This window comes from Peromyscus leucopus, chromosome 23 (assembly GCF_004664715.2).
Source record: "Peromyscus leucopus breed LL Stock chromosome 23, UCI_PerLeu_2.1, whole genome shotgun sequence".
Classification (NCBI taxonomy): Eukaryota; Metazoa; Chordata; class Mammalia; order Rodentia; family Cricetidae; genus Peromyscus; species Peromyscus leucopus.
The window spans coordinates 7,262,842-7,290,089 of NC_051082.1; the positions used below are offsets into that span (position 1 = coordinate 7,262,842).

At 50.3% G+C, this 27,248-nt stretch overlaps 1 protein-coding gene across 1 annotated transcript in view; it reads right to left on the bottom strand.

Moving 5' to 3' along the window:
• Positions 1–27,248, bottom strand: part of Ccdc60 (coiled-coil domain containing 60) — a 92,197-nt gene that overhangs the window by 40,993 nt on the left and 23,956 nt on the right. The window contains exons 3-4 of the mRNA XM_028856547.2: positions 7,908–8,078; positions 1,793–1,900 (exon numbers count right to left, since the gene is read on the bottom strand). Of these exons, the coding sequence (XP_028712380.1) occupies positions 1,793–1,900; positions 7,908–8,078 (279 nt within the window). The remainder of the gene's footprint in view (positions 1–1,792; positions 1,901–7,907; positions 8,079–27,248) is intronic.

Genomic DNA, 27,248 nt, shown 5'->3' on the forward strand with positions numbered 1-27,248 from the left:
CATATTACTATAACATCCATTGTGATTTGACATAATGATAGCCTAATATACCTGAGCTTGGAGCCAGAGCCAGGGAATTAAGGGTCCCATTGTGAGACCTCAAGCAGGGCTCATCTACTACTGGAATTCACTTTCTCCATTTGGCAGTGATGGAAACTATTTCTGTTCACTACACTTCAGGCTCATTATGTTTAAGCCTCATTGTTCAGATCAAATGAATGGGGAATAGGACCCATTTTTTTCAAGGCATCTCTTCCCATCTCTTGATGTATGTGAATCTCATGCTTCCAGAGGGCATATCCATGGGAATGGCAGGGAGACAGGAGACACTTCCAAGAGACACTGAGCAATCACAAGGCCTGTTTTCCTAAGGGGACACTTTAAGGGCATCCAAACTAGGCTGCCACTTGGAATGCTCATGATGAACAGGTCTACCAAGAAACCCAGATAATGTCAATCAAAGGTAGGCAGGAGGCCAGTGGGACGAGGTGGGATTAACATGGACTATTAAGAAGGGATGCGGGCGTGTTCAGTGTGTGCTGCTGATGACAGTGGCGATAGATGATAATGAATGATGGAGGATGATGGTTATGATGGTGGTGATGATGATGATGGTGGCGGTGGTGGTGGAGGTGGAGTGAGTAATGGCTGCCTGCATTTTCTACCATGAACTAAGTGCTCTTATTAATAATCTTTAATATCCATCCCTGTGATTTCACTCCTGGGTTACTCTTTGTGACTTTCAAAATGTATCATGACTCCCCAAAGGCAAGGCCTTGAGATCTACTTTCTATAGTGCACGTGAGGGGAACTTGGGGTGTGACATCTGACAGATCCGGCTTAAAGCCTGGGAGGGTGGCATGCTGTGTGTGTGCTCTGGGACCAAGAAGCGGTGGGTCCACATCTTTGAGCTTCCACTTTCTTTTTATGCAGAGAGGCACGAGGAAATACCTACACAGCAGGGCTGCGGAGAGGGCTGAGTGTACGCAGTGTCTACAGAGTGGCAGTCATTACCGCCAAGGCTGTGGGAGCAGAATAAACGCAGAATGTCCTGTGCAGCACTGCGCATGCCTTCTCCTAAGGTAGAGGTTTCCAACACCGAGGTTGGAGGGGACATCTGTTCATGTCCGCAGACATCTGTGACAGCTTGCAGGGTGTGAGGGTGCTATTAACATCTGCTGGGCAGAAGCCCAGGATGCTGCTTTTAAATATCCAGTCCTACACAGGAGAGCTCTTCACAGCAATGAACTCTCCGTCTCCAGTGCCAATGGGGCTGAGGTCAGAGGTCCTGTCTCTGCCTGAACCTTTCCAGGTAGAAAGCTGTGGACTTAGAGCTCTCGGAACAGACAGGAGAAGAACCGGATGTCAGGGTTGCAGAAAGCAAGCGTGCACTTTGGAAGGTTGACTAGTCTCTGCATACCATGAGATGAGCAGGCCAGGCCTTTAGGCATCGGACCACAGAGACTTCCCTGGGAAATAGCTCTCTGAGTCTTTGGGGGCAAAAATCATGTCCCGTGAGCTGAGATGTTTTTGTACAAGCCCTGCAGGGAGAACTCAAGACAGATTCTATCAAGCTTTGCAAACTAGTGTACATTTGAGCGTCTGGCTTGGTGAGGGAAGGGATGACTCCTGGCCCATCGGATTTGCCGCTGGGGTCTAATCCACCACATCGATGGTGTCTATTCTCTGTTATGTTTTTTTATGAGCCAGTTTTGCTGGCTCCAAGCTCCTCATCCCTTTCAAGAGGACAGAGGAGCACCTGAATGACTCCTGACACATAATCCGTGCTTACACATGAGAGTCGGGCAAGGAGGGAGCCATGAGGCAGCTGTGGACCGGCGTGAACGGGCGCATAATGATGCCGGCCTCCATCTTCTTTAACTTCTCATCCTCATAGGTACTGAGGGAAGAACAGAAGGGGGAGCAGGGTGAATCATACATAGCGGCTTTAGACCTTATCTATGACAGAGTTTATTTGGCAGTCATTACTGGGCACCTACAGTGTGCCTGGCAATAATGTCAGCCGGCTGGGTGAGACTTCTAGAAGCCTATGAACAGAGCATATTAAAAGAAAACAACACTTGCCCCACCAGAGGAGCCAAGAAAACAAGCAAGGAGGTAAATCCTTTGTTTCGGAGATACCCCACCAGGTGTTGGAAATGCTCCCTCAAGAATCAGACAAGAAATACTTTTGTGTTCATTTTTCATTGTTGTGACAAGATACTCAGGTGAAATAGATTGAGAGAGAAAGGATTTGCTTTGCCTCAGAGTTTCAGTCTATCATGGCAGGGAGGGGGTGGTGGGTCAGCTTACCCTGCAGAGCAAGGGGGGAGAGGGGAAGAAAGAGAAAGGGTAGAGGAGGAGAGAGGAGAGGGAGGGAGCAGTAGAGGGGTGGGGGGGAGGGGGAAGGAGGAAAGGGAGACAGAGAGAAACCTGTGGTGCCTTGCTTTCTCCCCCTTTTATTCCATCTGGGCTCCCAGCCTGTGGGATTGTGTGGCCCACACTCAGGGCAGATCTCCCTTTATTAGCCGATCCTCTCGGGGAAACCCTCTCCCAGACACACCCAGAGGTGGGCACTGCAAATCTCCTAGGCGTTTCTCAATTCAGTCATGTTGACAACCAAGACTGACGGGCACACTCTCCATCTCTGGCTGGGTTCCAGGAATGGTGTTTTGAAACCCTATTTCAGTGTTTTGTTTTTCTTCAGCCCTCACAGAGCAGGTTATCTCAGTTATAGAAAATGGTTTTCTTTCAAATATTCCTGCATCACAGGCATTTTTTTCCCTTATAACTGAATTCGGCCTGCAGGTATATTTTAATCAAACGACTGTGTGTGTGCATGTGTGTGTGTGTGTGTGTGTGTGTGCCCGCACATGCAACTTAATCGACCACCCATATTTTAAATTTGGGAAACTTCATGTAAAAATTGTAAAGCTTTGGTTCTTGAAATCTTAAAAATGTTGGTCACTCCCGGCCATGTCACTGCTGAGCATCAGCGGCAGCTGAAGATGGCGTGCGTGTGTGTGTGTGTGTGTGTGTGTGTGTGTGTGTGCGTGCGTGCGTGCGTGCGTGCGTGTGTGTGTGTCTGCTCGTTTGGGTGGGCTCATTCACCCCAGGCTTGGGCACTGATGGTTTCCCACTCACCTTTTCCCTTGAAGGGCTAATAGTTCAGGAGTCCCATGTAAGTGCTTTCCATACAGGGTGGCTGATGGGCTCCCAGATCACCCACTTCCAACAATAGCTAATGAATATCTTCTCTGTGCAGGGGCAGCAGATGTAGCATCCAAGGAGACCAAGCCTTCTCTTTCCCTCCTGAGGCTTAGAGTCTTGTGGGGTTGGGTGTAACCAAGCACACAATGGGGCTCAGTGTGTACAGGGAGGTTACAGAGTAGGACAGCCTAACATTGGCTGTAATCCCCTGAGGGAGCCATGACAGATCCACCGATAAACCTCCAGATGAGAGTGGGTCCCCATACATTCCCCCTGTCCTTAGATGGTGGCTCTGTGGTGGGCGGACCCAATAGAGTTTGCCAAAAAGTGATGTCATGTCAGGATTCAAGAGGGAGCGACCTCTCCTCCCTGAGTCCTGGGATGCTGTTAGCATCTGCTCTGTGAGGAACCCCTTGGCCTGTGAAGAGGCTCACGGGGAGAGGCAGCAGGCCAGTGCGAGGGATCGGTCTCCTCTGAGCCACCCTAGCTGACACCAAAGGCTGCAGTGACTATCCTTTGATCTCAGTGTCCGTCGTCCTGAGTTCGGAAGTTTTGGAGTAGGCACCTCATGGCTGCAGTGATGGGAACAGAAGGAAACACTGAACTGAAATCTGAAGGTTGGATGGAGTTCACTAGGCGATTGGAAGAGAGTACGGGCTCATAAGGGGAGGCAGTGCGGGGAGGCGTGTGGTCAGCGTGGCAGAGGAGGCTGGGCGCCGAGGCAGAAACAGGAGTCCGTGAACAAGACTGCCTGGGCCTGCGAGCTCTGCCCATGCTTCTGTCTTTGTCCAGCGAGGAAAGGAAGCCCTCGAGAGGGTGCTGTGGGGAGCAGTTTCTCTTGCAAAGATCAGCTTCATGTGAGGTCATGCTGACACACATGTGAGGACCAAACACCTTCCCCTAGGGAGTTTGAGGACAGTCTTGGGGTCATGGAGCTAATTAAAAGACAGCCCCAGAATCTAGGTGCCCCAGTTTCCATGCCCGTTGACTCCGTATTTGACACTAGAGTTGGAAAACAAATTAGAGAAGAAAAATCTCACCGGCAAACACATGGCCGTGTTCTGTCTTGCTGACCTAACTGTGTCTCCCAGAGTAAACAGAAATTAACCCAGCACTCATACTCCTTAATCGCCGGTTTGATGTCTTCTCTCTCTCTCCTCTCTCTCTCTCTCTCTCTCTCTCTCTCTCTCTCTCTCTCTCTCTCTCTCTTTATCTTTTTGATTTTTTTCGAGACAGGGTTTCTCTGTGTAGTTTTGGTGCCTGTCCTGGATCTCACTCTGTAGACCAGGCTGGCCTTGAACTCATAGAGATCTGCCTGGCTCTGCCTCCCAAGTGCTGGGATTATAGGCGTGCGACACCACTGCCCGGCCTTGATGTCTTCTCTTGACTCCAGTTATAAGCCAAATTCCACTCCCCCTCCACCTTTTCCAGCTGAATCAACAGCTGAAAAACAAGGTCATTGAGCCAGTGGGGAGGAGAGCTTGCCGGCGGGGACCTTGCTTGTGGGACCGGCTTGATTTCCCCTTTTCCTTGTCTAGTTTGTCAGACTTAAAACTTCTGCCTGGAATCACTTAGATGCTGAGGCGTGTGTGTGTGTGTGTGTGTGTGTGTGTGTGTGTGTGTGTGTGTGTGAAAACCAATCCCCTTTGCATTTTAAAAACAAAAGATCAAATACTTGGTTAGAAGACATTTGTAAAAGAGTGCTTTTGTTCTTGAGACCTCTGTGTTGGAACTGTATTTGTAGAAGGTAGGTCTTAGATGTGGGCCGCTTTCACGGAAAATAAGATTTCTATGCAAAAATATAACGGAAGCCCAGAGAGATCAAAATCACTTTGTTGTATTACAGTCGCTGACGGCCACTGAGCGTGTTTTATATGCTGTGGTCTGTGCTCAGTAGAGCCATCATTTCATGTAATCCTCACAGGAAAGAAGGGGGTCTGGTACCATCCATCTGGGTAAAATAAAGGAAGGGCCCGGAGAGGTCCAGTGAATTGCTCAAAGTCCAGCGGTTGTATAGGTGGAGTCAGAACTTGAATCCAGGTCCTAACTGTGCTCGTGACTGTGACCCTGTTGTGGTGTAGACAGTCCCCTCATGCTAACTTAGAAAGCAAGGCCCACTCTTGCGTTTGATGCTGCACTCATGGAGCAGGAAGCCTTTTTATTTTGTGCAGCTCAGAAAGTCTACCAGATGGAACATAAACAGACCAATGAAAGGAGTGACTGCCTGCGTATTTAAACTTATTAAACTCTAAACCATGTCTCGAATACCCCAACAAGGACCAAAGGAGAGAGAAGGGGTCCCCTGGCTGTGGATTAAGGCCACATCCACATAAGTGGAATGTTCTATGTGGCTTCTTCAACATTCTCCTCTCCTTGTGTGGTGCAGGTTGGGCGGCTTGTTCATTACAATACAGTTTCTGCTAAAAGGAGCCAGGGCTTTACTCCTCTTTATCCTACAGCAGGGCTGCCAGCTGACGGGCAGCACTGGGGTCCTAGGCTTGGGCAGAGTGATGGGCTCTGGGTAGACGGCAGAGTTAGCACCAAGGTCTTGCGACTGTCAGAAAAAGAAAGACCCAGGGTCACTGCCCATCTCTCTCTGTGTCACATACCTTTTTCAAGGTCCAAATGAGGACATTTTAATGGTTGTGACCCTGAACATATTGTGTATGACTCTTGGCCAAAGACAAAGCATGGAGAACTTGCTATGAAGAACGATGTGGTTTATGTTTCCTGCGGTGCTGGGGATTGAACTCCAGACCTTGTGAATGCTGGGAAGTGCTCTCTCACTGACTGACATGCCCTCCTGGGGAGGGAAACCTCTAACCTCATACAGTGGTTGGAAAACTGTGATTGATCACAGTGGCTTGCGTTCTCCCTCATAGTGAATGGAGATGGCTTTGAAAGTTTTCTGTTCAAACTAACATGTTTGAGGTGATGGATCTGGTAAGGACCCCAATCTGACCATTGCATGTTACACGTGTGTATTGAGATGCCACGCTGTACCCTATGAACACATAGTCATTTCTGTGCCAATTAAATGTTTAAAGGTGCTTTTAAGAAAGAAAATAAGTACTGCTTTAATCGTATATGCTGGATGCCCAGACTTTCTGATGGACTGTTACTGGTGTGTCATAGATGTACCTGTTGGCATCACACACCGTTTCCCATCACCATCCCAGTCCTGGTCAACGCTCAACTCCCTGGAGTGTTTTTTTTCTTCTTCTTCTTGATTCCTGTTTATTCTTTCAACTGAAAGGGATAGGTGGAGTGGAGTTCAGAGTTCTGTGTGTTGACATCTTTCAATATATCACCATTAGTTGTTCGGTAAGAATGCATCAGATTGTTGTAGTTTGAATGTGAAATGTCCCCCACAGGCTTACATGTGAGAACACATAGCCCCCAGCAGGTGGTGCTGTTGGGGAAGGTTGTTGAAGGAGGCGGAGCCTCGCTGGAGGAAGTGGGGCGTTGTAGGAGGGACTGGAGTGTGGTGATATAATGTGTACCCCAACATATTGTTGGAAACAGGGGAATTTAAAAATGCTACAAACATGTAACTCTCCCCAGCCCATGACAGAGCCCACTATAATTAGCTTGGATGTAGCCGGGACACTAGTGGTTAGTGGTTTAAAAATCTCTCGAGGCCATTCTTGTTATTTTTTGATTGGGTCTTTTGACCTCCTGCCTCAGCTTCCTTGGTAGCTGTGAATTACCAGCAGCTACCAGGCGATTCTAATGGGTTGCTGGGGTGAGCTTTGCTAACTGGTTGCAGCTGCAGCCGGTTTCTATCACGTGCCTCTCACTGTCGGCTCTAGCGTTCTCTTCTCATCCCCGGGGTGTGCTGTGTTCCACCCTCACAAGCCAAGTTTCCTGGGACCTTGTCCGTGATGATTGTGGAAGCCCATAGGCTTTGGTACCACCGGGTTTGCGACTGAGGATGCTTCTTACTAGTGATGTTGGGAAAACCAACAGGTATCTTTTAGTCCGTGTTTCTACAGCTCTCAAACAGGGCTAATAAATTCCTGTTTCGAGGGGACGCTGCACGGTGAGCATCCATCACTACTGCTTTGATGGCTGCTATGGCTCCTCTTGCTGTTTTATCTATGTGAGCATCTCATAACGGAGTGGTCTGTGGATGGTCCTCGCCTAGCCAGGAGGAAGGCTTCCTGAGAGGGAAGTGTCTGTGTTTACTCAGAACACAGACATTCTTCTGTGTGCTCGCTTTATGTAAAAACCAGGGGCTGTAGCCGGGGGCGTAGAGCAGAGACACTGACGTGGGATAAAGTGATGAACGCAGACACATGGTACGAGGACCCGGAGAGCAAATGGTCCAGCAGGTGGGTGGCTGAAAGCTAGGAGGTACCGGGAGGAGGCAGCATGAAAACCGGAGTTGAGTACCAGAGTACTGAGCCGAGCTTTGGTTGGAAGAGGATGTGGGGAGGGATCGGGGTAGGAGAAGGTTTGGAAAACATGGGGGAGGTGTATTTGGGAACAGTCGAGATGTCTTCTGTCCCGCTTAGTATCGTCAGATTGGAGGATGGAATGTGCAATAGAAGATTTTTCCCTTAATGCCAGAGAGTGAGGATGACCAGGAAGGTTGGACAAGGCTGAAGAAAGGATGGAGGACCAGCCTAGGGGAGGGAGAGCCACCCTGAGCGAGCCTTCGCTGCCCAGCATCCCCGAGCCCGCCGCCCACTCACGTCATCAGAGTGCTCCTGCAATGGATGTCTGAGTACTTCTTGGCCGGTTGGAACTTATTTAATTCTTCCTCCTTCAGCTTCTGGAGCTGCTGTTCTCTCTTTTTCATGGCATTTTCCTCTCGCAGTATGGTGAAATACCCACGGCCTATCTTCACACACTGGATCAGGAAGCTGGAGGCAAAAGCAGGGGCAGGAGGTGGGGGAGGGAGATAGAGGCAGACAGACAGGCAGATAGGTGCACAGGGAGATGGATATAAAGGGAGGGGGAGAGAGATGAGGGATAAATAGATGGACAGATAGATGTAGAGGCATAGGGAGAGTGGGCGGGGGTGGGAAGAGATATCAAAGACAAGCTCTTAAGTATATTAGGACAATACCCTTCAGTCTGAGGATCAGCTATCTCACGCCCACAGAACAGGACCCTTATATCATGGCTTGAGTGTGACATGTCCCCCACAGGCTTGGCTCTTCAGCTGGTGACCCTCCTTTGGGAGTCTGTGGGGCTTTTGAGATGTGGGGAGCAGCTGGCAGATGTGGGGAGCAGCTGGCAGATGTGGGTCATGGGGGACCTTTGAAGGTCTGTCACCTGCCGCCAGCGACTGAGCTGCCCTGTGTCCAGCCATCCCTGCCATGATGGACTGAAACCGTGAGATAAAATGGACCTTTCCTTCTTTGTCAGATGGTCTGTATCAGCTGTTTGTCACGGTCACATGGAAGTAAGAAAGATCCCCCCCCACCCCCGTCTCTGCATTTCCAGAGTCAGACAGCCCCTCCCCCAGCTTGAGCGCTGCACCTGTCTTTGACTAAGACCTGGGACAGGCTGTTTCATCCCTGGAAGGCTGTGTTCCACCTCCCGGCTGGTATTTACGGAGCATGTTTCCTAGAGTGAGCCTGCTAAAGGATGCTATGAGGAGACACGAAGAGCCAGAGTCCAGGCCAGGGAGATGACTCTGTTGGTAAAGTGCCTTCCACGCAGTGTGAGGACCCCAGTTCAGGTCTCCAGAACCATGTAAAAAGGCCAGAGATGACAGCATGCTCCTGGGCGTAGCAGAGGCAGGCACATGCCTGAAGCTCACTGCCCAGCCAATCAAGCTGGATTGATGCACTGTAGCTGTGGTGAGAGACCTTGGGGTGATATACTGTGTACCCTAATAAACTTGCCTGAAGATCAGAGGACAGAGCCAGCCACCAGATTAGACACAGAGGTCAGGCAATCGTGGCACACACCTTTAATCCTAGCACTCAGGAGGCAGAGATCTATCTGAATCCCTGAGTTGAAGGTCACACTGGGCTACAAGAGATTGATCCAGTCTAGGAGCAAAACAGAGCCAGGCAGTGGTGGCACACACTTTTAATCTCAGCACTTGAGATCTCATGCCTTTGCTTGGAAAGCACACAGGCCTTTAATCCCAGGAAGTGACATGGCAGGGCAAGGAAACAGGAACTCACTCTCTTGAGACTGAGGATTTCATAGAGGTAAGAACTAGTGGCTGGCTGTTCTGCTTCTCTGATCTTTCAGCTTTCACTCTGATATCTGGCTCTGTTTTTTTTTTTTTTTTAATTTATTTATTTAAAGTCCATCTAAGATTAGAACAACAGACCTTGTCTCAAAAACTAAAGATGAAGAATGATCAAGGAATGTCTCCACATGAATGGACCTCACATGCACATACACCAGCACGCAAATGTGTACAACCCACAGTAACATACACACAGTAACACACACACAGTAACACACACACACACACACACACACACACACACACACACACACACACACACTTCACAGCCAACAGGATTAGAGACATCATGCGTAGGAAGAACCAGCAGGTGCCAGGCCTTCAGAGGGGCATGTCCATGATCATTGATGGCAGAGCAGGTAGCACTGAGGGTCTGGGGTTTGACCATGAGCACCAAAGACCCCAGAATTTTGTTCACGCTGTATCCCCAAGTCACCACACACAGGCTGCTTATCAAGAATTTGAAGAGCGCCAGGCGGTGGTGGTGCTCACCTTTAATCCCAGCACTGGGGAGGCAGAGGCAGGAGGATCTTTGTGAGTTCGAGGCCAGCCTGGGCTACCAAGTGAGTTCCAGAAAAGGTGCAAAGCTACACAGAGAAACCCTGTCTCGAAAAAACAAAACAAAACAAAACAAAACAAAAAAAAGAATTTGAAGAGCAAATTAAATTTCAGACCCAAAATGTCTCTGTAGGAAACATGGTGGTAGTTTACTGTGTTGCCTCAGTACAGACAAGTTGACGAAATGCACACACCCATCATTCTTTGCTCTGCAGCTCATTGCTGTCAAATCCCACCTCTGCTAAAGATAGCTAAGAGGAAGGAGGTGCGGCCATGTGCATCAGGGCTGATCAAGGGGCTGTGGTTGGGTTGGCAAAGAAAGGTCAGATCCCAACACAGGTCACATGGTACAGTAGCCATCTACACGTAACAACTCAGATGTCTAAGCCAAGCTCACAAATGTGTGAGAGACACACACACAAAAGGCCAACAATAACACAGAGTGATAGGGAGAGAAGATTCTGGGCTTTGGGGGAGGGGCATCTAATTCAGACTAGACGGTCTTTGGAAACCTCATTCAGGAGAAAATGATATTTGATCCCTCTCTTTTGAAGTGGCCCCTTTCTCCTGGTTTCTCACTGTGTAGATCGAACTGGCCCTGAACTCAAAATTCTCTTGCCTCAGCCTCTGAGCTCTGGGATTATAAGAGTATACCACCCTTCCCTGGCATTGCTTAATTTTGGATGGAAATCTCAAGCATTGTGTTTCTCTTTGCTGTGGCAAAGTTTGGGCAGAAACAATTATTTCTTATTACTTGGTTCTTCCAGACAGGGATTCTCTGTGTAGCTTTGGCTACCCTGGAACTCGCTCTGTAGACAGAGTATCTCGGGCGGCAGCCAGCTGTTAACTGTCACTGCGTCGTGTCTCTGGGGCTGCACCAACCGTCAAGGATGCTGCGTTTCCCGAGGGAAGGTTCACAGTAGTGGGGAAGAACTGTACACAAACACCTTCTTCACAATGGCCAAAAGGCCGTGGGGGAGGGGTGTGCGAGGGGTCCGGGTTACCTAGGGAGGAGGGCCTTCCTGGAGGAGGTGACGGTTATGGCTAAGGAGGAGCTCCCCAGGAGGAAGCGGGGGTCAGAGTGCTGATGAATGAACTGGTCAGCATAAATGCAGAGCTGAGTCTGCTCCTGGCCTGCTGAGCGGGGAACTGAAGCCCAGACGGTGTATGGCAGAGGCCGGGAGCCTTGCGTCCTGAAGTGAACCTGGATTTGGGGGCTTCAGGGGGCTGTGCTTTCTAAAGATGCTCTGGGATGCTGCAAACATCTCACGGAGTGTTTGTGGGTGGCTTTCTAAGCTAGTGAGTTCCACAGACAGGGTGGGACTGGAAAACCTGAGGAAACTACCGAGTTTTCAGCCCTTCTCCAGCCAAGGCAGCCGGAATCCCAGCTGCTGCGCCTTCTGGAAGGGCCCAAGTGACAGGTGAACAGGGTTGGTGGAGGGGAGAGCCAGACGCCAGACATCCCAGTCTATTCCGGGAACTTCAGACGGCGGGATCACGGAATGAGCCCGGAGGTGTTCCCCAGACACTGCAGAGGCCCATTTAAAAATGCTTAATTTTATTTTGCAGATTCTCATTTAATTCCCTGTATGTTTCCTACATCCTCCTCATCATTATTGCTGATTGCTGATTACTAGGCTATTTGTAGGATGAGAGCTATTTGCAGGGAAGAGCAGTTTTGGGCTCTAAATCCGTTCACGGGGGTGAGGGGGCTTTTGCTCACTACTTCACGGGGTGTAGAGCTCCCTTAGCTGACATCAAAGAGGGATGGTGTGGAGGGAGGTGACTGCCAGCCGGCACTGGGGAGTGGAGGCAGAGGCGGGTTACACAATGTCAAGTTTCCTCTGCCAGACACAACTTCCTCACTGTTGCATGGGGCAGTGTTTGCATTTTCAAGGGACCTGTGTTCTCTGTAGGTGTCCAGGACTGTTGTAAGGGGATGGGAGGATGGCTGCTGTGCCAGTGGGCGGACTCTGCAGGGCTCAGTGGGTTAGGGCAAGGGAACAGAAGTGTGCCATGAGAAGGCAGAGGAAGGGGCAGGTTCAAGTGGGATTTTTGCTTTGTTACGTGTGTGTGTGTGTGTGTGTGTGTGTGTGTGTGTGTGTGTGTATGTGTGTGTGTGTTTGTAGTGGATGCACGTGTGCGTGCAGGTGTCTGTGTGCAGAGGCCGAGGGAGGATGCCATGTGTCCCGCTCCCTGTCACTTTCCATCTTATTTCCTTGGTGTAGATTCTCTCACTGATCCTGGAGCTAGGCTGCTAACCAGGAAGTCCCAGTGATCCTCCTGCCTCCACCCATGACAGTGCTGGGGTCACAGACAGGAAGGAGACTACTCTGGCTTCTTATGTGGGTTCCAGGATTTTAACTCAGGCCTTTAACATACTTGTGCAGCGAGGGATCTAATCTGCTGAGCTATCTCCCCGTCCCTTGGGTGGGTTTCAAAATAGCGTTTGTTTTTATTTTTAATTGACACAATGATCGCACATGTTTTTTGGGGGGGGCAGTGTGGTATCTCTGTACAAGTGTGAGTGGGTAATGACCGTTCGGGGTAAGTGGCATTACCATCACCCCACATACTGGTTAGTTGTTGTGTTGGGAACATGCCAAGTCTCTCGTCTATTAGCGGTTTGCAAACAGTTAAAGGTTGTCAATTAGCTATAGCCCTCCGTGCTGTGGACCACCTGAAGTCCCACTGCACCCTTAGCCCATTAGCCACCCCTTCTCCTTCCCAGCCTTAAGTCACCACCATCCCGCTCCCTGCTTCTATGCCATCGACATTTTTAGCTTCTGCTTATTTTAGGGCACGCCGCGTTTGCTCTTCTGCGCCTGATCCACCTCACCCAACGCGACCCCCTCCAGCTTCCCCGGGTAATTATCAATATTAAGTGTGATGCTTAGCTTTAATTGCCAACTTGACATTGGAGAATCGCCTGGGAGCTGGCCCTCTGGGCGTGCCTGTGGGGAATTATCTTGATTATGTTAACTGAGGTGAAAAGCGCCATCTTGATGATGGGTGAGACCGTGCCATGGGCTGCATCCTGTACGCTGTAAATGTGGAGCAATCTAGTTCCATGCGAGCATGCACGGTGCGAGCATGCACGGTGCGAGCATGCACGGTGCGAGCATGCACGATGCGAGCAGCCGAGCTGTCTTCCTGTCTTCTTCCTGGCTGAGGGTGTGGTGTGGCCAGCTGAAGTCCCGTCACTGAACTTCCCTGCCTCGAGGACTACACCCCGGAGCTGTGAGCTGGAATCAACCCCTTTTCCATTTTGTTACTTTGCTCGGAGTATCTCATCACAGAAACAGGGGAAGACAGTAAGAGACACTTGTGTACATGTTAATTTGAAAGCGTCTCACCATGTGATCCGGGATGGCCCCTCCATCTTGGGAGCCTACTGCAGCCATCTCCCAAGTGCTAGGATTACAGGCTTGACCACCACAGCTGGCTAATGAAGCAGGTGAGCTTCAGATAGGACAGGCATTCATTAGTTCACGGCCCAGAGGGCTGACGGGAGGATTCAGTGAGCCCCTGGATGTAGTGAGTTTAGTTTAACACCTATGGCATAGGACCCAGTCATGGGGATCGATGCTTAGTATGGTCAACCTGCTTAATGGTCCAGAGAGGCCAGTGTGATTGACAGATGAGAAAACAGAGGGGGAGGGGAGGTAAATATGTGAGGAGCGTCATGGCAGATGAAAAGTACAAGAGAAGACGTTAGAAAACCCGGGCCTTTAAAGGAACCAGACCCCAAGCAGACAGGATGGAGAGCAGGGTTGGAGCAACAGCCACCCCACCCACCTCCTCACTATCAAGACAACTTGACTTTGGATACACTGTATCCAAGACCCACATCCCTACCCTGACGCCTGTTACTTAGTTTAAAGTTATGCTCCGTAACTGTCATGTAGCACAGGCCGCACGTGAACCAGCTTGCTTCTTGGGTGCAGGACCCCTCCGTCCTCTGGGAGCCTTTGAAGAATAAACACTGGCTGTGTCTCTTGAGATCTCTCCTGTGATCATCGCTATTGAAGACCCTCTGCCTAAAAGGATGACTCCTCTCTCGCCTCTCCCCTCCTCCTCTCCTCTCCCCTCCTCCTTCTCTCCTCTACCCTTCCCTTCTTCTCTCCTTCTCTCATTTCCTCCCCTCTCCCCTCCCCTCCCCTCCCCTCCCCTCCCTTCTCTTCGCCCCTCCTCTCCCCTCCTCTCCTTACCCCTCTCCAATGCTATAACCTACAAAGAAAATGGTAGGGTTGCTTCCTAAACTCCACCTCCAGGCTCCAAGCTCACACATTCAGTAGGAAGCCTTGGGTTTCTGTACCTCCTGCTGCTTGGTATGCCCAGGTCATCCCCGGGTCTGCGGTGTGCCCAGGTCACCCCTAGGTCTGCGGTGTGCCCAGATCACCCCCGGGTCTGCAGTGTGCCCAGGTCATCCCTAGGTCTGCAGTGTTCCCAGATCACCCCCAGGTCTGCAGTGTGCCCAGGTTGTCCCTAGGTCTGCGGTGTGCCCAGATCACCCCTGGGTCTGCAGGAAGCCTTCCTCTCTTGGGGTCATGTTCTGTCCATCTCAGACTCCATCTGTGGCTCACCAGGCTCAGCAAATGCTCCTTCCCTTCTCCATCCGGTGTATTCAGGGGTGAGGTGTATTTCCCAGTGGGGGCTCCTTGGTTGACTGGTTGTCAACATGGTGCTGTGCAGGTGTGTGAAGTGAGTTTTTTCCCCTGGGTCCAGGAGAAGAATGATGGCGACAATTACCTCACTAGACCAGGACAAGTGAGAAGGGGGGGAGCATGCATACAGGAGCCCGGAAATGCCAGCCTAGATCACCCGACCCCAGTCAACCTACATCTTACAAAAATATGTATTAAAGTCACTGAATTTTGGGGAGGCAGCTTGTTACACGGCCCCAGGGTGAAAATTGCTGATTCATACATCATCCGCTGTAAAAATGAAATAGTCTTATTGAGAAAAAAAAAATAAAAGAAAAAGAAAAACATCTCAATTAAATTAAATATGATCATATTTGACTCCATATGTACTGACTCCATGTTACTGTGGGTATTAAAATGTGGGAAAGTATGCTTTGTAGACGTGATAAGACATGTCAGGAAGAAAGCAGTTGACCCAGACTATAGAAAAGGGGGGCCTGCAGTATAATGTGGAACACAAAGCAATTAACGGTCTTTTTCTAAGCAGGGTGGGGCTATTAGGTAAAACACCTGCTCTTCTCTGTAGGCTAAGGTCCCCCCACCCCGTGGTGTTGTGTTTATCAAACAGCTGGGTTGGACATAGCAAGGCTATTAATTTCTGTTGCTTGCTTTGTTTTTGAGACAGAGCCTCAGGCACCTCAGGCTGGTCTTGAACTTGCTATGTAGCTGAGGATGACCTGGAACTTCTGACCCTCCTCCTTCCACTTCTTGAATGCTGGAGTAGCGCGCACACCGCCATGCCTTGTTTTATGCTGTGCTGGGGATGGCCCAGGGCTTTGTCCACATGAGGCCACACCTTACCAACTACAATGCATCCCAGCTCGGGGCTGCTTAGTTTTAAGCAGCTCTACCCACCAGAAATGCTGCTGCTTGGTCCGCAGTGTTTCTTGGTCCACAGTGTTCTAGAAGCATCCTCAGCTCCCCGGAGCTAGTTAGGATGGAAGGCCTCCTCATTATGGTTTGAATCAATACTGTTTCCCTTGGGCTGATGGTTTGAATGCTTGATCCTGAGCTGGTGGCACTATTTTGGAAGGTTCTAGAAACCTTGTGAGGTGAGGAGGCCCAGCTGGCAGGAGTAGGTCACTAGGGATGGGTCTTTGAAGGTTAGACACACGCTGCTTCCTGGTCTGCTGTGATGGGCACAGGCTCTGCCACGCATGCCCACTGCCAGGACCGAGTCCACGAAGCCCTCCTGCCACAGTGGCCTGGGTCCTTCTGAGACAACAGACTGAGATAACCCTTTTTATTCTTCCTGTGTGTAACAGGGCATCAGGGCAACACAGCAGTGACTCTTGATTCTTAGACACATCCCTGGGTGATCAGCGAACGCCCTGCAGTTTTAGGAATCCTGGCCCAGCCGCCTTCTTTTGCTTCTTACAAAAGACCTCTCCAAAACGTAGTGGTCCGACACCTGCTCTCCTTGCTCACGTTTGAAAAGTGAGATTTTGACATGTGCTGGCCATCAGGTCATCTCGGAAGTTCTTCCCGGGTCCCTGGATTGGACAGTCCCACACTGTGGGGGTGCTCGGCCTGTATAAGCCTCCTGTGACCTGAATCCGTCCCCAGTCCTGGGAACTCTGACTTTCTCCAGTTCCTGCTGTGGGAAGCTCTTCCTCCTGCAAATTAACTACAGTCCTCATCCTGCACATTACCTTTCTAGACTTGCCCGCCCGTCTGTTTGCAGATGTGAATCCTCTTCCGTGTTTTTCCATGTTTCCTCTCTCTCCTCACAACCCTCTGTGGTGGTATTGTGTTCTCTAATAAACTTATCTGGGGTCAGAGAACAGAACAGCCACTAGATATAGAGGCCAGAAAATGGTGCGTGCACACCTTTAATCCTATCACTTGGGAGGTAGAGATCCATCCGGATCTCTCTGAGTTTAAAGCCACACTGGAAACAGCCAGGCATGGTGACTTGCGCCTTTAATCCCAGGAAGTGATGGCTGAAAGGTATTTAAGGCGTGAGGACCAGGAACTAGAGCTGGTTAAGCTTTTAGGCTTCTAGCAGCAGTTCAGCTGAGCTTCATTCTGGATGAGGACTCAGAGGCTTCCAGTCTGAGGAAACAGGATCAGCTGAGGAACTGGCAAGGTGAGGTGGCTGTGGCTTGTTCTGTTTCTCTGATCTTCCAGCCTTCACCCCAATACCTGGCTCTGGGTTTGATTTTATTAATAAGAACTTTTAAGATTCGTGCTACAACCCCCCATTCTATCGCCCGCCTCCCATTTCCCTTTCGAGTCTGCAAAGAGATGGTGTGATGCAAGATTTTTTCTTTTTTTGTGTCTGACTTAGTCACTTCTGGGACTGAAAGAAACCAGGACTGGGCCGCACCCAGCATGCATGTGGTTCTTGCAAGCAGTTGCAGAGTGCTGGAGAGCTGACAGTGGCCTGTGATGGGGATGCACGTGAGCTCAGCCTTTCTGTTCAGGAGGGAGGTCGACTAACTGTGTCGTTTTGTTGAGGACTAACAGCCTACGTGTACCTCAAAAGAAAAAAAACAAACACCCAACTTTTAATGGTGTTATGGTTCCGCATCCAGCCGGTTTTCACTTATATTTTCTGTCTCTGCCTACGAGAAATATGAGGCTATAAAGCCAAGCATGCTTCATTGGGGAAGGCTGAGTGACATTAAGATGGACAAACACTCCTGGCAATCGGATTTCACGGGTGTCCTGCTCTTGCAGCGGGTTATTGCCTACATGGGAAATTTTCACTTAACACATTTTACTGTTTTCAAATAATAGCAGGTAAATCAGTGTATTCCCGATGTGTGGAGGCTGGGAGCTTCGAGAGCCCACTTCATCTGGCCGGCTTACGCCTGACTCTGTCAGCCCACCCAGACATATTGATTTCTGAGGAGGGTAGGGAAATATTGTGATGGAGAGTGGGAAGGATCTAAAATACCATCCTCCTGTCCTAGACTATTCAGGCAAGCTGGATGGGGCAAATTAATAAAAACAGCCCTGGTCCAGATACATCAGAACATATATTTTGCATTGAAATTCCCTGCATTAGAACGCCCTGTTTATACAATAACTTAATAAATCTAGTCTGGCTGCCAAATTGACAAGAAGGTGAGAATCATTCATTAAAATGCAAATGCAATTGAGATGAAATTTGGGATATATTTATTACAGTAATTGAACCTTACTCCACTGTAATCACAACAGAGTCTGAACTGCCTTCCAGACAAAGGGACCGTGCATGTTAAGCCCCTCCCAAGTTAACATCTTTGTCAGGGTGCAGATTAAAGCCCTCTCCTGAGTGCTAATGATTTGCAAGGGAGGATTTTCCTCTTCTTGTTAGGACAAGATTACCCAGACAAAGGTCAACTACATACACAAAGGGTCACTCTGGTAGCGTATTGTGTGAACAGCAAATTGACTAAGAGCAGACCTGAGTGCTTATTGCAATCCCCTTCTTATTCAGTCAGAGCAGAACTGTCCCTGGGTCATTTGCTGACTGTCAAACCCGGCCACGGGGTGGGGGTGAGGGTGGGGTTCCTGGAGTCAGGACTTCACCTCTCAGATCCCCATTCAAGGTGGATCTCCTTTCCGAAGGACTCTGAACGATGGGCAGGACCCTGCGAATGGGCTGGTCACATCATGGCTTCAAGGGGCCTTCTCTTCAGCTCCTCCATGAAGTACGACGCATGGTGGTTCTTAGGTCTGGGCAGACCGTGGGCACTGCCTCGCCGACTGGGGCCTGATTGGTTCTGTCAGTGGTTGGGATGGTGGGGGCAGGGGCTGTGGTGACCCTGTGGCAGCCTGTGGCCTTTTCAGAGGTATCCTGAGCGGGGAGTCTTGACTTGGCCATAGAAAAGGGTTTCAGGATAGTCAGTGTGGAGGGAAAGCTGGAATTTATTTAAAAAAAAAAAAAAGGTTTGGATGTAGAGTTAACAGAGGTAGAGAGGGAAGAAGGGAGGGAGGGAAGGAGGGATGGGGGAGGGAGGGAGCCAGGCATGGGGGGGGAGAGAGAGAGAGAAATAGAGAGAGAGGAGAGAGAGAGAGAGAGAGAGAGAGAGAGAGAGAGAGAGAGAGAGAGAGAGAAATGGGGACAGTACACACCCCAGTGTGGATCTGAACCTCTCTAAAGAGTCACCATAACAACATTGGCCACATAGAGGATTTTGATGGCGTCTGAAGTTACATTGTCCAAGGGGGTCTCTAAGGAACTGTCCCTTCCCTATGCGTGAGGTCACAGGTTAGAATTGCAGGCTGATCCCATAGAAACAGTCAGGGGGTCAAAGGGATCTCTACCACACTCAGTTCAAGGGTGCAGGCGTCTGAGTACCCCAGGGAAGCTTTTCATAGGCCCAAGATGCTGTTTGATGATGCTCTTTGCTTTCGAGTTGGTGGAAGCCAGCGGTCTGCCGAGTTAATGCATTCTCAAAGGTTTTTATCTTTTCGCCATCAAACGTTGGTTCCGACACAGAGGTGGGCAAGGAATGGCTGGGATAGGACTTGCCTGATGACCTCTTTGCCTCTGAACCTGCAACATCCCAGCCTCCCCACTCACCATACTGAACATCTGACCAACCCTTTGAGGCTCTGTAGACACAGCTTGTCTGGAGATTTTGCTCACCAATGACTATAAGGAGGGTTCTCGGTCTTGTTTGTGAGATCCTCGGGAAAGTTTCAGGTTTGGCAAGAAGGAAGGTTAAACCACACAGGCCTTAAGCATAGCTACTTTGAGGTTCTTGTTGGAAACACCTCTGTTTTGAAGAGGAACGTGGCCATTTTGCAGGCGATCTTCACAGCCGATTTTGTTAGTCGTGCCAAAATTCCTCACTGCCAGCTGTAGAGTGACTTCTGCCAGGTGGCAGGGCGAGCGACTCCTCTCCCTCCCCACGTGTCCCCCCCCCCCAGCTTCCAGAGGAAGGCGTGGCCCGAGAATTCCTCTGGCCCAGGGATGTGTCCTGTTCAGCTCTGGCAGACCCAGGGTATAGATGAGGTGCTTCATGTCTCCATGACTTCGTATCTGAGCTCCAGCCACAAGTGACGCCAACTGATGTCCCTGCACTCGCTTCCTGCTGATGCCACTCTAGCCAGGGACCTTCATGGGAAGCCTCATTTGCTCTTCATCTGCCCGGCCTGCTCTCTCTTTTTTTTTTTCTTTGCTTTTTTTTTTTTTTCCCCCCTTTGAGACAGGGCTTCACGGTGTATCCCAGGTTGACCTCAAAGTCACAGTTCTCCTGCCTCGGCCTCCAAAGCGCTGGGGTTCCAGGTGTGTGCCGCATACCTGGCACAGCTCTTTCCAAGGCACAGGTTTAGCCACTGTGAGCCAAGAGCTCCAGTTCACCCGGTGGCTGCCCAGTGTTCTCAGGATAATGTCACCTTGCCTCCTCCTAGGCCGGTGCTCTGGGACTTGGCCTCCAGCCACACACCCAAGCTCTCCAGGGCACCATTCTTGCCTCTGGAGCAGATGTGTCCTCCCTTCTTCCTGTAGCACTTGTCTCCATCTCCATCTCCACTCGGCTGATTTCTATTGCTCTTCCCTGGCTTAGCTGCTCGACGCTCTCCTTCCTTCTCCGCTCATCACATCCACGCTGAGTAAAGAGCACCCCCAGTTCCTCATTCTCCCGAGTCCTCTCCAGTCCTGCACCCATCACACTGGATGTTGAAGGCCTGTTTACTCCAGGGTGTGGGGTCATTTGATTTTTATGTTAAAAACTTAAGCATTTTATGTGTATGGGTGTTTTGCCCAAATGTAGGTGTGTCTGTGTGCTGTCTGGGTGCCTGGTGTTTGAGAGAGCCGGAGGGTGTCAGATCCCCCTTAGAACTGGAGTTACAGACTGTGGCAAGCCATCACTTGGGGGCTAGACGTCAAGCCCAGGTCCTCTGGAAGACCAGCTAGTGCGCTTAACCATGGGGCCATTTCTCCAGCCCCAGCTGTGGGCTCCAGAAAGGACAGCTTGTCTGCCCCACCTTTCTCCTTGGTTTCCAAATGCCCACTCTCGAGCTTTCTTAGTGGTAGACACCCTGACCTTGAGCATTAATGTATCAGACAGACAGACAGACATAAAAAAGTGGGGGAAAAGGAAAGAAAAATGAAAAAGAGAAAAGAAATCAACATGCTCTGTCATGCCTTTTAGATTGGACACGCTAATGAAGTACAAATCATGTTTTGGAGGCTTCTGGGAGAATCTTTGATGGATTTTGGTGTACCTGCATGGTAGACATTCTATCTCCTTCTTTTCTGTCTTTTTTGAAGGTTGGCTGTGACAGTGTAGCCCCACCATCCACTCTGTCACTTGGAGAATCCTTACAGCTGGACACATATGAACAGTGTCTGAGCACAGAGCTGGAAACCGGATGCTGGTGACCACGGGGCCACCCTGTTGGCACCGAATTGTCTTCCTCCAGAAGGTAAGCTTTTCTCTGAAGAATGCTGTTGCTGTTACTTTATTACTGATGTCATTATTTGAGACAGGAGTTTTTCTTGTAGCCCACACTGAACCCAGTCTGATGGTCCTCCCACCCAGTTTTCCAAAAGCTCAGGTTATCGGCATATGCCACACACCTGGGAAGGGATGTGATTCCCAGGGTCTCAGGCTGGCTTCAAACTCACGATGATCCTGCCTCGGCTTCCCCAAGTGCTGGAATTACAGACCTGAGCGACCACACCTGGCTTGAGGGGTGTGACTAGTTTTCTCTGCTGCAGCCAAGTGACTTCGGGGCTCTGTTACTATTCCAGAGAACACAGTCCCAAGCAACAGTTTTTTCCCTCAGCCTGACTGTCACAACGCTAATGTGGAAGCCCGACATCCTCAGCTCACTAAAGAGGCATAGAATCTTAGAAGCGCAGGACCTCCACAGTCAGAGTCAGGTCTGGGAGGGTTTTCACCAAGCGGGTGGCACACGAGACCTGGAGGGCCTGAGCTCGAGGAAGTGGTTGCTGTTGGATACAAACAGGCACCTTCTGCAGCAGCGGTAGGAGGTGCCTCGTGATGGCTCAGGTGAGACCCTGAACCAGGCAGGCACTGTAGTTACCTCAGCAACCCCCTCCCCAACACACACCAGCACCCTGTGATGTGACAGTTATCCCTGTCCTGCTCATGAGGAGACAAAAACTCAGAGAGGTCGAGTAGATGAAGCATGGAGGTAGAAACCAGTGGAGCTTGACTTTGAACCCCGCGGCCTGACTCCACAGAACGGCACAAGGAAGCGGTGTTGGCTTTGGACATGTTTGCTGGTCACCCGCTGTCTGTGACCTTGGGTGAGTCATTTCACCCCTCTGAGGTGCATCTCCCCGACTCTGAAACTCAGACTAAGGGATAACAATTTGTTATGGGTTGAATGTGAATTGCCCCCCCCCCCAGTCCCTGCCCTGGGCTCAGGAGTGAATGCTTGGGCTGTTTGGGGGAGGTTTTGGAGACCTTGGGAGGCAGGACCTGGCTGGAGGAAGTATGTCACTGGAGGAATCTTTGGTGGTTATATCAGAACCCCTATCTCTCTGCTTCCTGTCAGCCAAGAAGTGAAGGATGGGCTCTGGCTCACACTCCTGCCTCCACGGTATTCTGCCAAAGCACATGAAGCCAAGAAACCATGGATACGATGCTCTGAGAATGTGGGGCAAAATTCATTTCCCCAGCTGGGGCCATGACTCAACCAGCCAAGTGTTTGCATGCAAGTCTGAGTTCAGGTCCCTGGCAACTGTGTGAAAAGCCAGGTGGTAGCATCAGTCACCTTTAATCCCGGCTCTGGGGAGGTAAAGACAGGTAGGACCCCTGTGGGGCTTGCTGGGCAGCTAGTCTGTCTAAATTGGTGAGTTCCAGGTTCAGTGAGAGAGAGAAAGACCCTGTATCAAAAAACAGGGTAGAGAGAGACCAAGGAAGACACCTAGCATTGACCTCTGGCTTCCTCATACGTGTACACATACACGGGACACCCCACAAATGCACATGCATGCACATGCACACACACACATACACACATATACGCACACAGACACACACACACACACACACATATCTTCCCTCCTCTAAGCTACTTTGGTCAAACATTGTCAACACACCATGCTAGGGTGTTGCTGAAAACTCTGTATGAGAGAGGCAAGCGCCGGCACGCTGGCGTGGTCCCTGATTGACAGCACTGGCTACTGCCTCTTTCTTCACCGCCATCGTTCATCACCTGCCGACACAGCCGCTGATGCCTGGGCGCTGTTGACTCCTGACTTGTCTGTAGCCAGGGCGCTGGTTTGGCTGCAAAGCCCCACAAGGCTGCTGGGAAATGGCACTTGTTCTGAGTGGCAAGCTCATGTGGTCGTCTTCAGGAGTGATGGCAAAGAACAGTCTAATTAGACCACAGTGATTCGGGGATTTGGTGAATTGCATGATGAAGCAATCCGCAAAGGTCCATGAATCTGCTGTGCGGAGCGGTGGTGGGGGATGAGTGCTTGGGTCTCATGTAGTAATGAAATTTATTAAACTAGAGGGCCGGGGAATTAACCTCCGCTCTGCTGAAGAAGAAGCTGCATGCGGGCACCGTCTAATTATTTTAAGTGGTTTTCTTTTCTGGGTTTTAATTTAATCCCTGTCCCTGATTGTCACGAAAGAAAATAAAGAAAGAGAGGGATGAGGAGCAAGAATAAAGGGTGACGGTGTGGAGAGAAAGCCCGAAAGGCCCACGCCAGTGCCCGGTAGGTGTTTCCCAAGGGGCCCTGCTGATGAGTGAATATCAGTCAAACCTATTGGTGTAGCCTGAGCAGACAGAATTCACAGGTCAGGGATTCTGTTAGGCCTGGGGGGGTCCCATTTAAGGGGAGTTCATGACCCGCCATGCACCATTGTGCATTTAGCCCTCTACGAGTGTTTCCTGGGCTTTCGCTGGGGTGGCATGGACGCCCAAGGCCCAGGGACCGCTGCAGAAGAGGGGGCGGGGAGACGGCCATAGCTGGGGGGTGGGGAAGAGTGCCGTGAAGTGCTGCCTTACGGATATGACATGGCCATTACAGTCGTGAACACACAAGCAGCAGTTGTGGCTGCCCGGGCACATTTGTGAACAGACACACATACACATACACAAATATAAACACACATATACGTACACACATACACATATACAAATATATACACATGCACACAAAAACATACATATGCATACACACGTCATATCCACATATCCACATACATATATCCACATACACAGACACACACACAACAAGAAAGTCAGAAAGTAGGGAGGTGACTAGTAGGGAAGGAGGGACGAATAGGAGTCGGGGATAAGACAGACTAACGGGGTGCCTGCGATCCCAACACACACATAGAACTGTCAACTTAATAAAGACAAAAGCTTCCTGGCAAATGCAGGTGCCGTGTTAAGGAGGTTGACAATGGTGTTGTTTGTAAGTAGTTTGCGGTCTTTAGCCCAGACCGGACTCTTTAGGAGTCCTCTCAACCAAGCCAGTTCAAAACTGCAAGTTAGTCTGGGAGATGGCTCAGAGGTTAAGAGTGCCTGCTGCTCTTGCACTGGACCCGGGTTCAATTCCCAGCACCCATGTCTGGCATCCAGTTCCAGGGGACCTGACACCCTCTTCTGGCCTCCACAGGCACACATACACTTGTGGCACACATTCATGTACACACACACACACACACACACACACACACACACACACACACACACACGTGTGCGCACGCAAAGTAAAACCCCCGAGGGGGATCTGAGTCTCCATTGCTGCTCTGTGACGGCACAAAATGCATATTCACTGCATAGCACACCCAGAGCCCATGAACTTCACCTGAAGGTCAGCCACCACCCAAACCCAAGAGTGTCTGAGGAGGCAGCGTATACTCAGGGGAGGCGAAACTGGGGTGTCCAGGCTCCAGTTATAATTATTAACAACTGTGTGATAAAAACAGAACTGATCGCTCTGCTCTGTCAACTGGTCGTACATAACCACGACCACCAGCATCTCTACACCACCACCGTCAACAGTACTACTTGTACGATTGCATACATCACCACCACCAGCATCACTGCACACATCACCACCTCCATCATCCATCCTCAACACACATCATCACCTGTATCATCATCACACATGTCATCACCTCCACCATCAGCACCACCACCACCATCATCATCACACACATCACCACCTCCACCATCAGCACCACCACCATCATCATCACACACATCACCACCTCCACCATCAGCACCACCACCATCATCATCACACACATCACCACCTCCACCATCAGCACCACCACCATCATCATCACACACATCACCACTTCCACCATCAGCACCACCACCATCATCATCATCACACACATCACCACCTCCACTATCAGCACCACCACCATCATCATCACATACATCACCACCTCCACCATCAGCACAGCCAGCAGCATCACACACATCATCATGAGGCTGTGAATAATTGCGATACATCAGTAGCTGTGAAGAAAAGGCTACAAGCTCTTCTAATTCTTAGAACAGCCTCCAAGGCAGCTCCTAACAGGGGTGGTGTTCTCACGTCACCATGAGGACACACTCGGGGGATACTGAAGCACAAGGAGGTTCAGTGACATGTGACAGAGTCACCAGCTGGGGTGGGGTAGCTAGCACCTGTATTGGCCCCAAGCCTGGTTACTCTGAGTGATTCTGCAAGACCGGATTATCTTATCTGACTCAGGAAAGATTGAAAAATGATGATAGGGCACACATTGGGAGGATTTCTTTAAAATACCATATGAACCCAATGCAGAATCCTCAGCTGAATATTCAAGCAGCTTTAGAAAGAGGTGGTCCTTGCCACCTAAACACATTATGGCTAGTCACCATGTGCATGGCAAGCCACTCATCATTCAGGAGGCAAACACTGAGGAGGAGGGGATGGGTGAAATCAGGTGCAAAAATGTGAATGTCTATGAAAAACAGCACCCCAGTCTCTGGAAGCCCCTTGGAGACAGACACATGCTAGACTCCTACACCCCCTTTCCCCTCATTGGTGCATAGCGGGGACCTCAGAGGCAGACAGACACTAGTCATCTCACACCCCCTCTCCCTCACTGTTTGGCACCTCAAATGATTTCCATCACCAATGAATAAAACAACCAATTTACTAAGTGAAGAAAAGAAAGATTAGGTCGGCAATTTCATCTCCTGTTTATGGTCTGTTTTATATTTCATTCGATTGTAGCCCCAAGGCTGTGTATCGACAGTTCTGTTATTATCTATTGCCGTAATTAGAGGCCAGCACCTCTGGCCGCACTTGTCATGATTCACTGGTTTACGTGAGATATCCGGCTTTCTCTGCAGATCACATGCATCTTTCCCCTTTTACAAATTTACTGTCACTGAGTAAACATGACCTAACTGCTTGTCATGTGCCTGCATCCTGCCTGGTGCTGAGTGCAATTCATTCCCTCTCCCTCTCCCCCTCCCTCCCTCCCTCCCTCCCTCCCTCCTCCCTCCTTCCCTCCCTCCCTCCCTCCCTCCCTCCATCCATCCATCCCTTCGAGATAACTTTAGTAGACACAAGGTACTTTTCACGACTCGGGAAAGATGCAAAACTAACACTGGTCCTTCCCTTCAAAAACTGTGCACTGTAGATGGATGAGGTCTGGGCCGGGAGCCCTCCCTTCCCTCCACATCTCCCTTCCTGTGCTCCTGGTTTGACGTTAGGAATTGCTGTTCCCCGACCCAAATCAGAAGCTAAATCGAGTGTCTGAGGAAGACTCTGGGTTGCCAAGGTGCAGAGAGGCATCCTGTGGCAAATGAGAGACAGAACCTGGACTGCTGTGAGGGGAGTGGGGTGCCCCTGGGTTCCCAGCATCACATGCCAGCTTAGGCGCTGCTCACAGAACTGTACGGAGTCGCACACCTACCTAGAGGCCTTACAGTTTTAAAACGGCAAGAGAGTAACCAGAATGGTCTCGGGTCTTTATTCTGTTTCTCTGGTATTTCGTCTTTCTACCTTACACCAAAGATACCTCCTAAACACAAGGATGGGTGCGCTGTGAAAAATGCATCACGTGGCTTTCTCAGTGTTTCCATAACATTCTTCTGTGCTGGCTGACCCTTTGGGGTCAGTTCCCAAAGCACCCCACCCAGGCTTCTGTGCCACAACCTCGGCTTTTATCACCTGTCTCTTGGACAGCTGCTCTTCCTGTTGGATCTTCCCACCCCCTTCCTCGGTCCTCTCTCCTGTCTTTCTGTGACCCGGTTTGGAATCTCCTGGGAGACACACCTCTGGGTGGGTTTGGGAAGCTATTTCCAGAGAGGCTTAACTAAGCCGGGGGGGGGGGGGGGGGTAACCCACCTTGAATGTGGGGGCCACACCCTGTGGGCTGGGGTCCTGGACTGAGTGAACAGAGACTGAGGAGGACACAAGCTGAGCACCAGCATTCATGCGTCCCTCCTCCTGCCCGAGGACATACAGTGACATTCCTGATGTGACTGCTTCCCTCACGCTCTCGCTGCGTGCCTCTGCCTGCGTGATGGACGCCATTGCCATGTGCACCGCCACAAAGCCACAAAAAGCTGGTCAGAAGTGGCGAGCCTGCTCTCCTCTGTCCACACTCCCTGTCTTCCAGAGTCTGCAGTTCAGC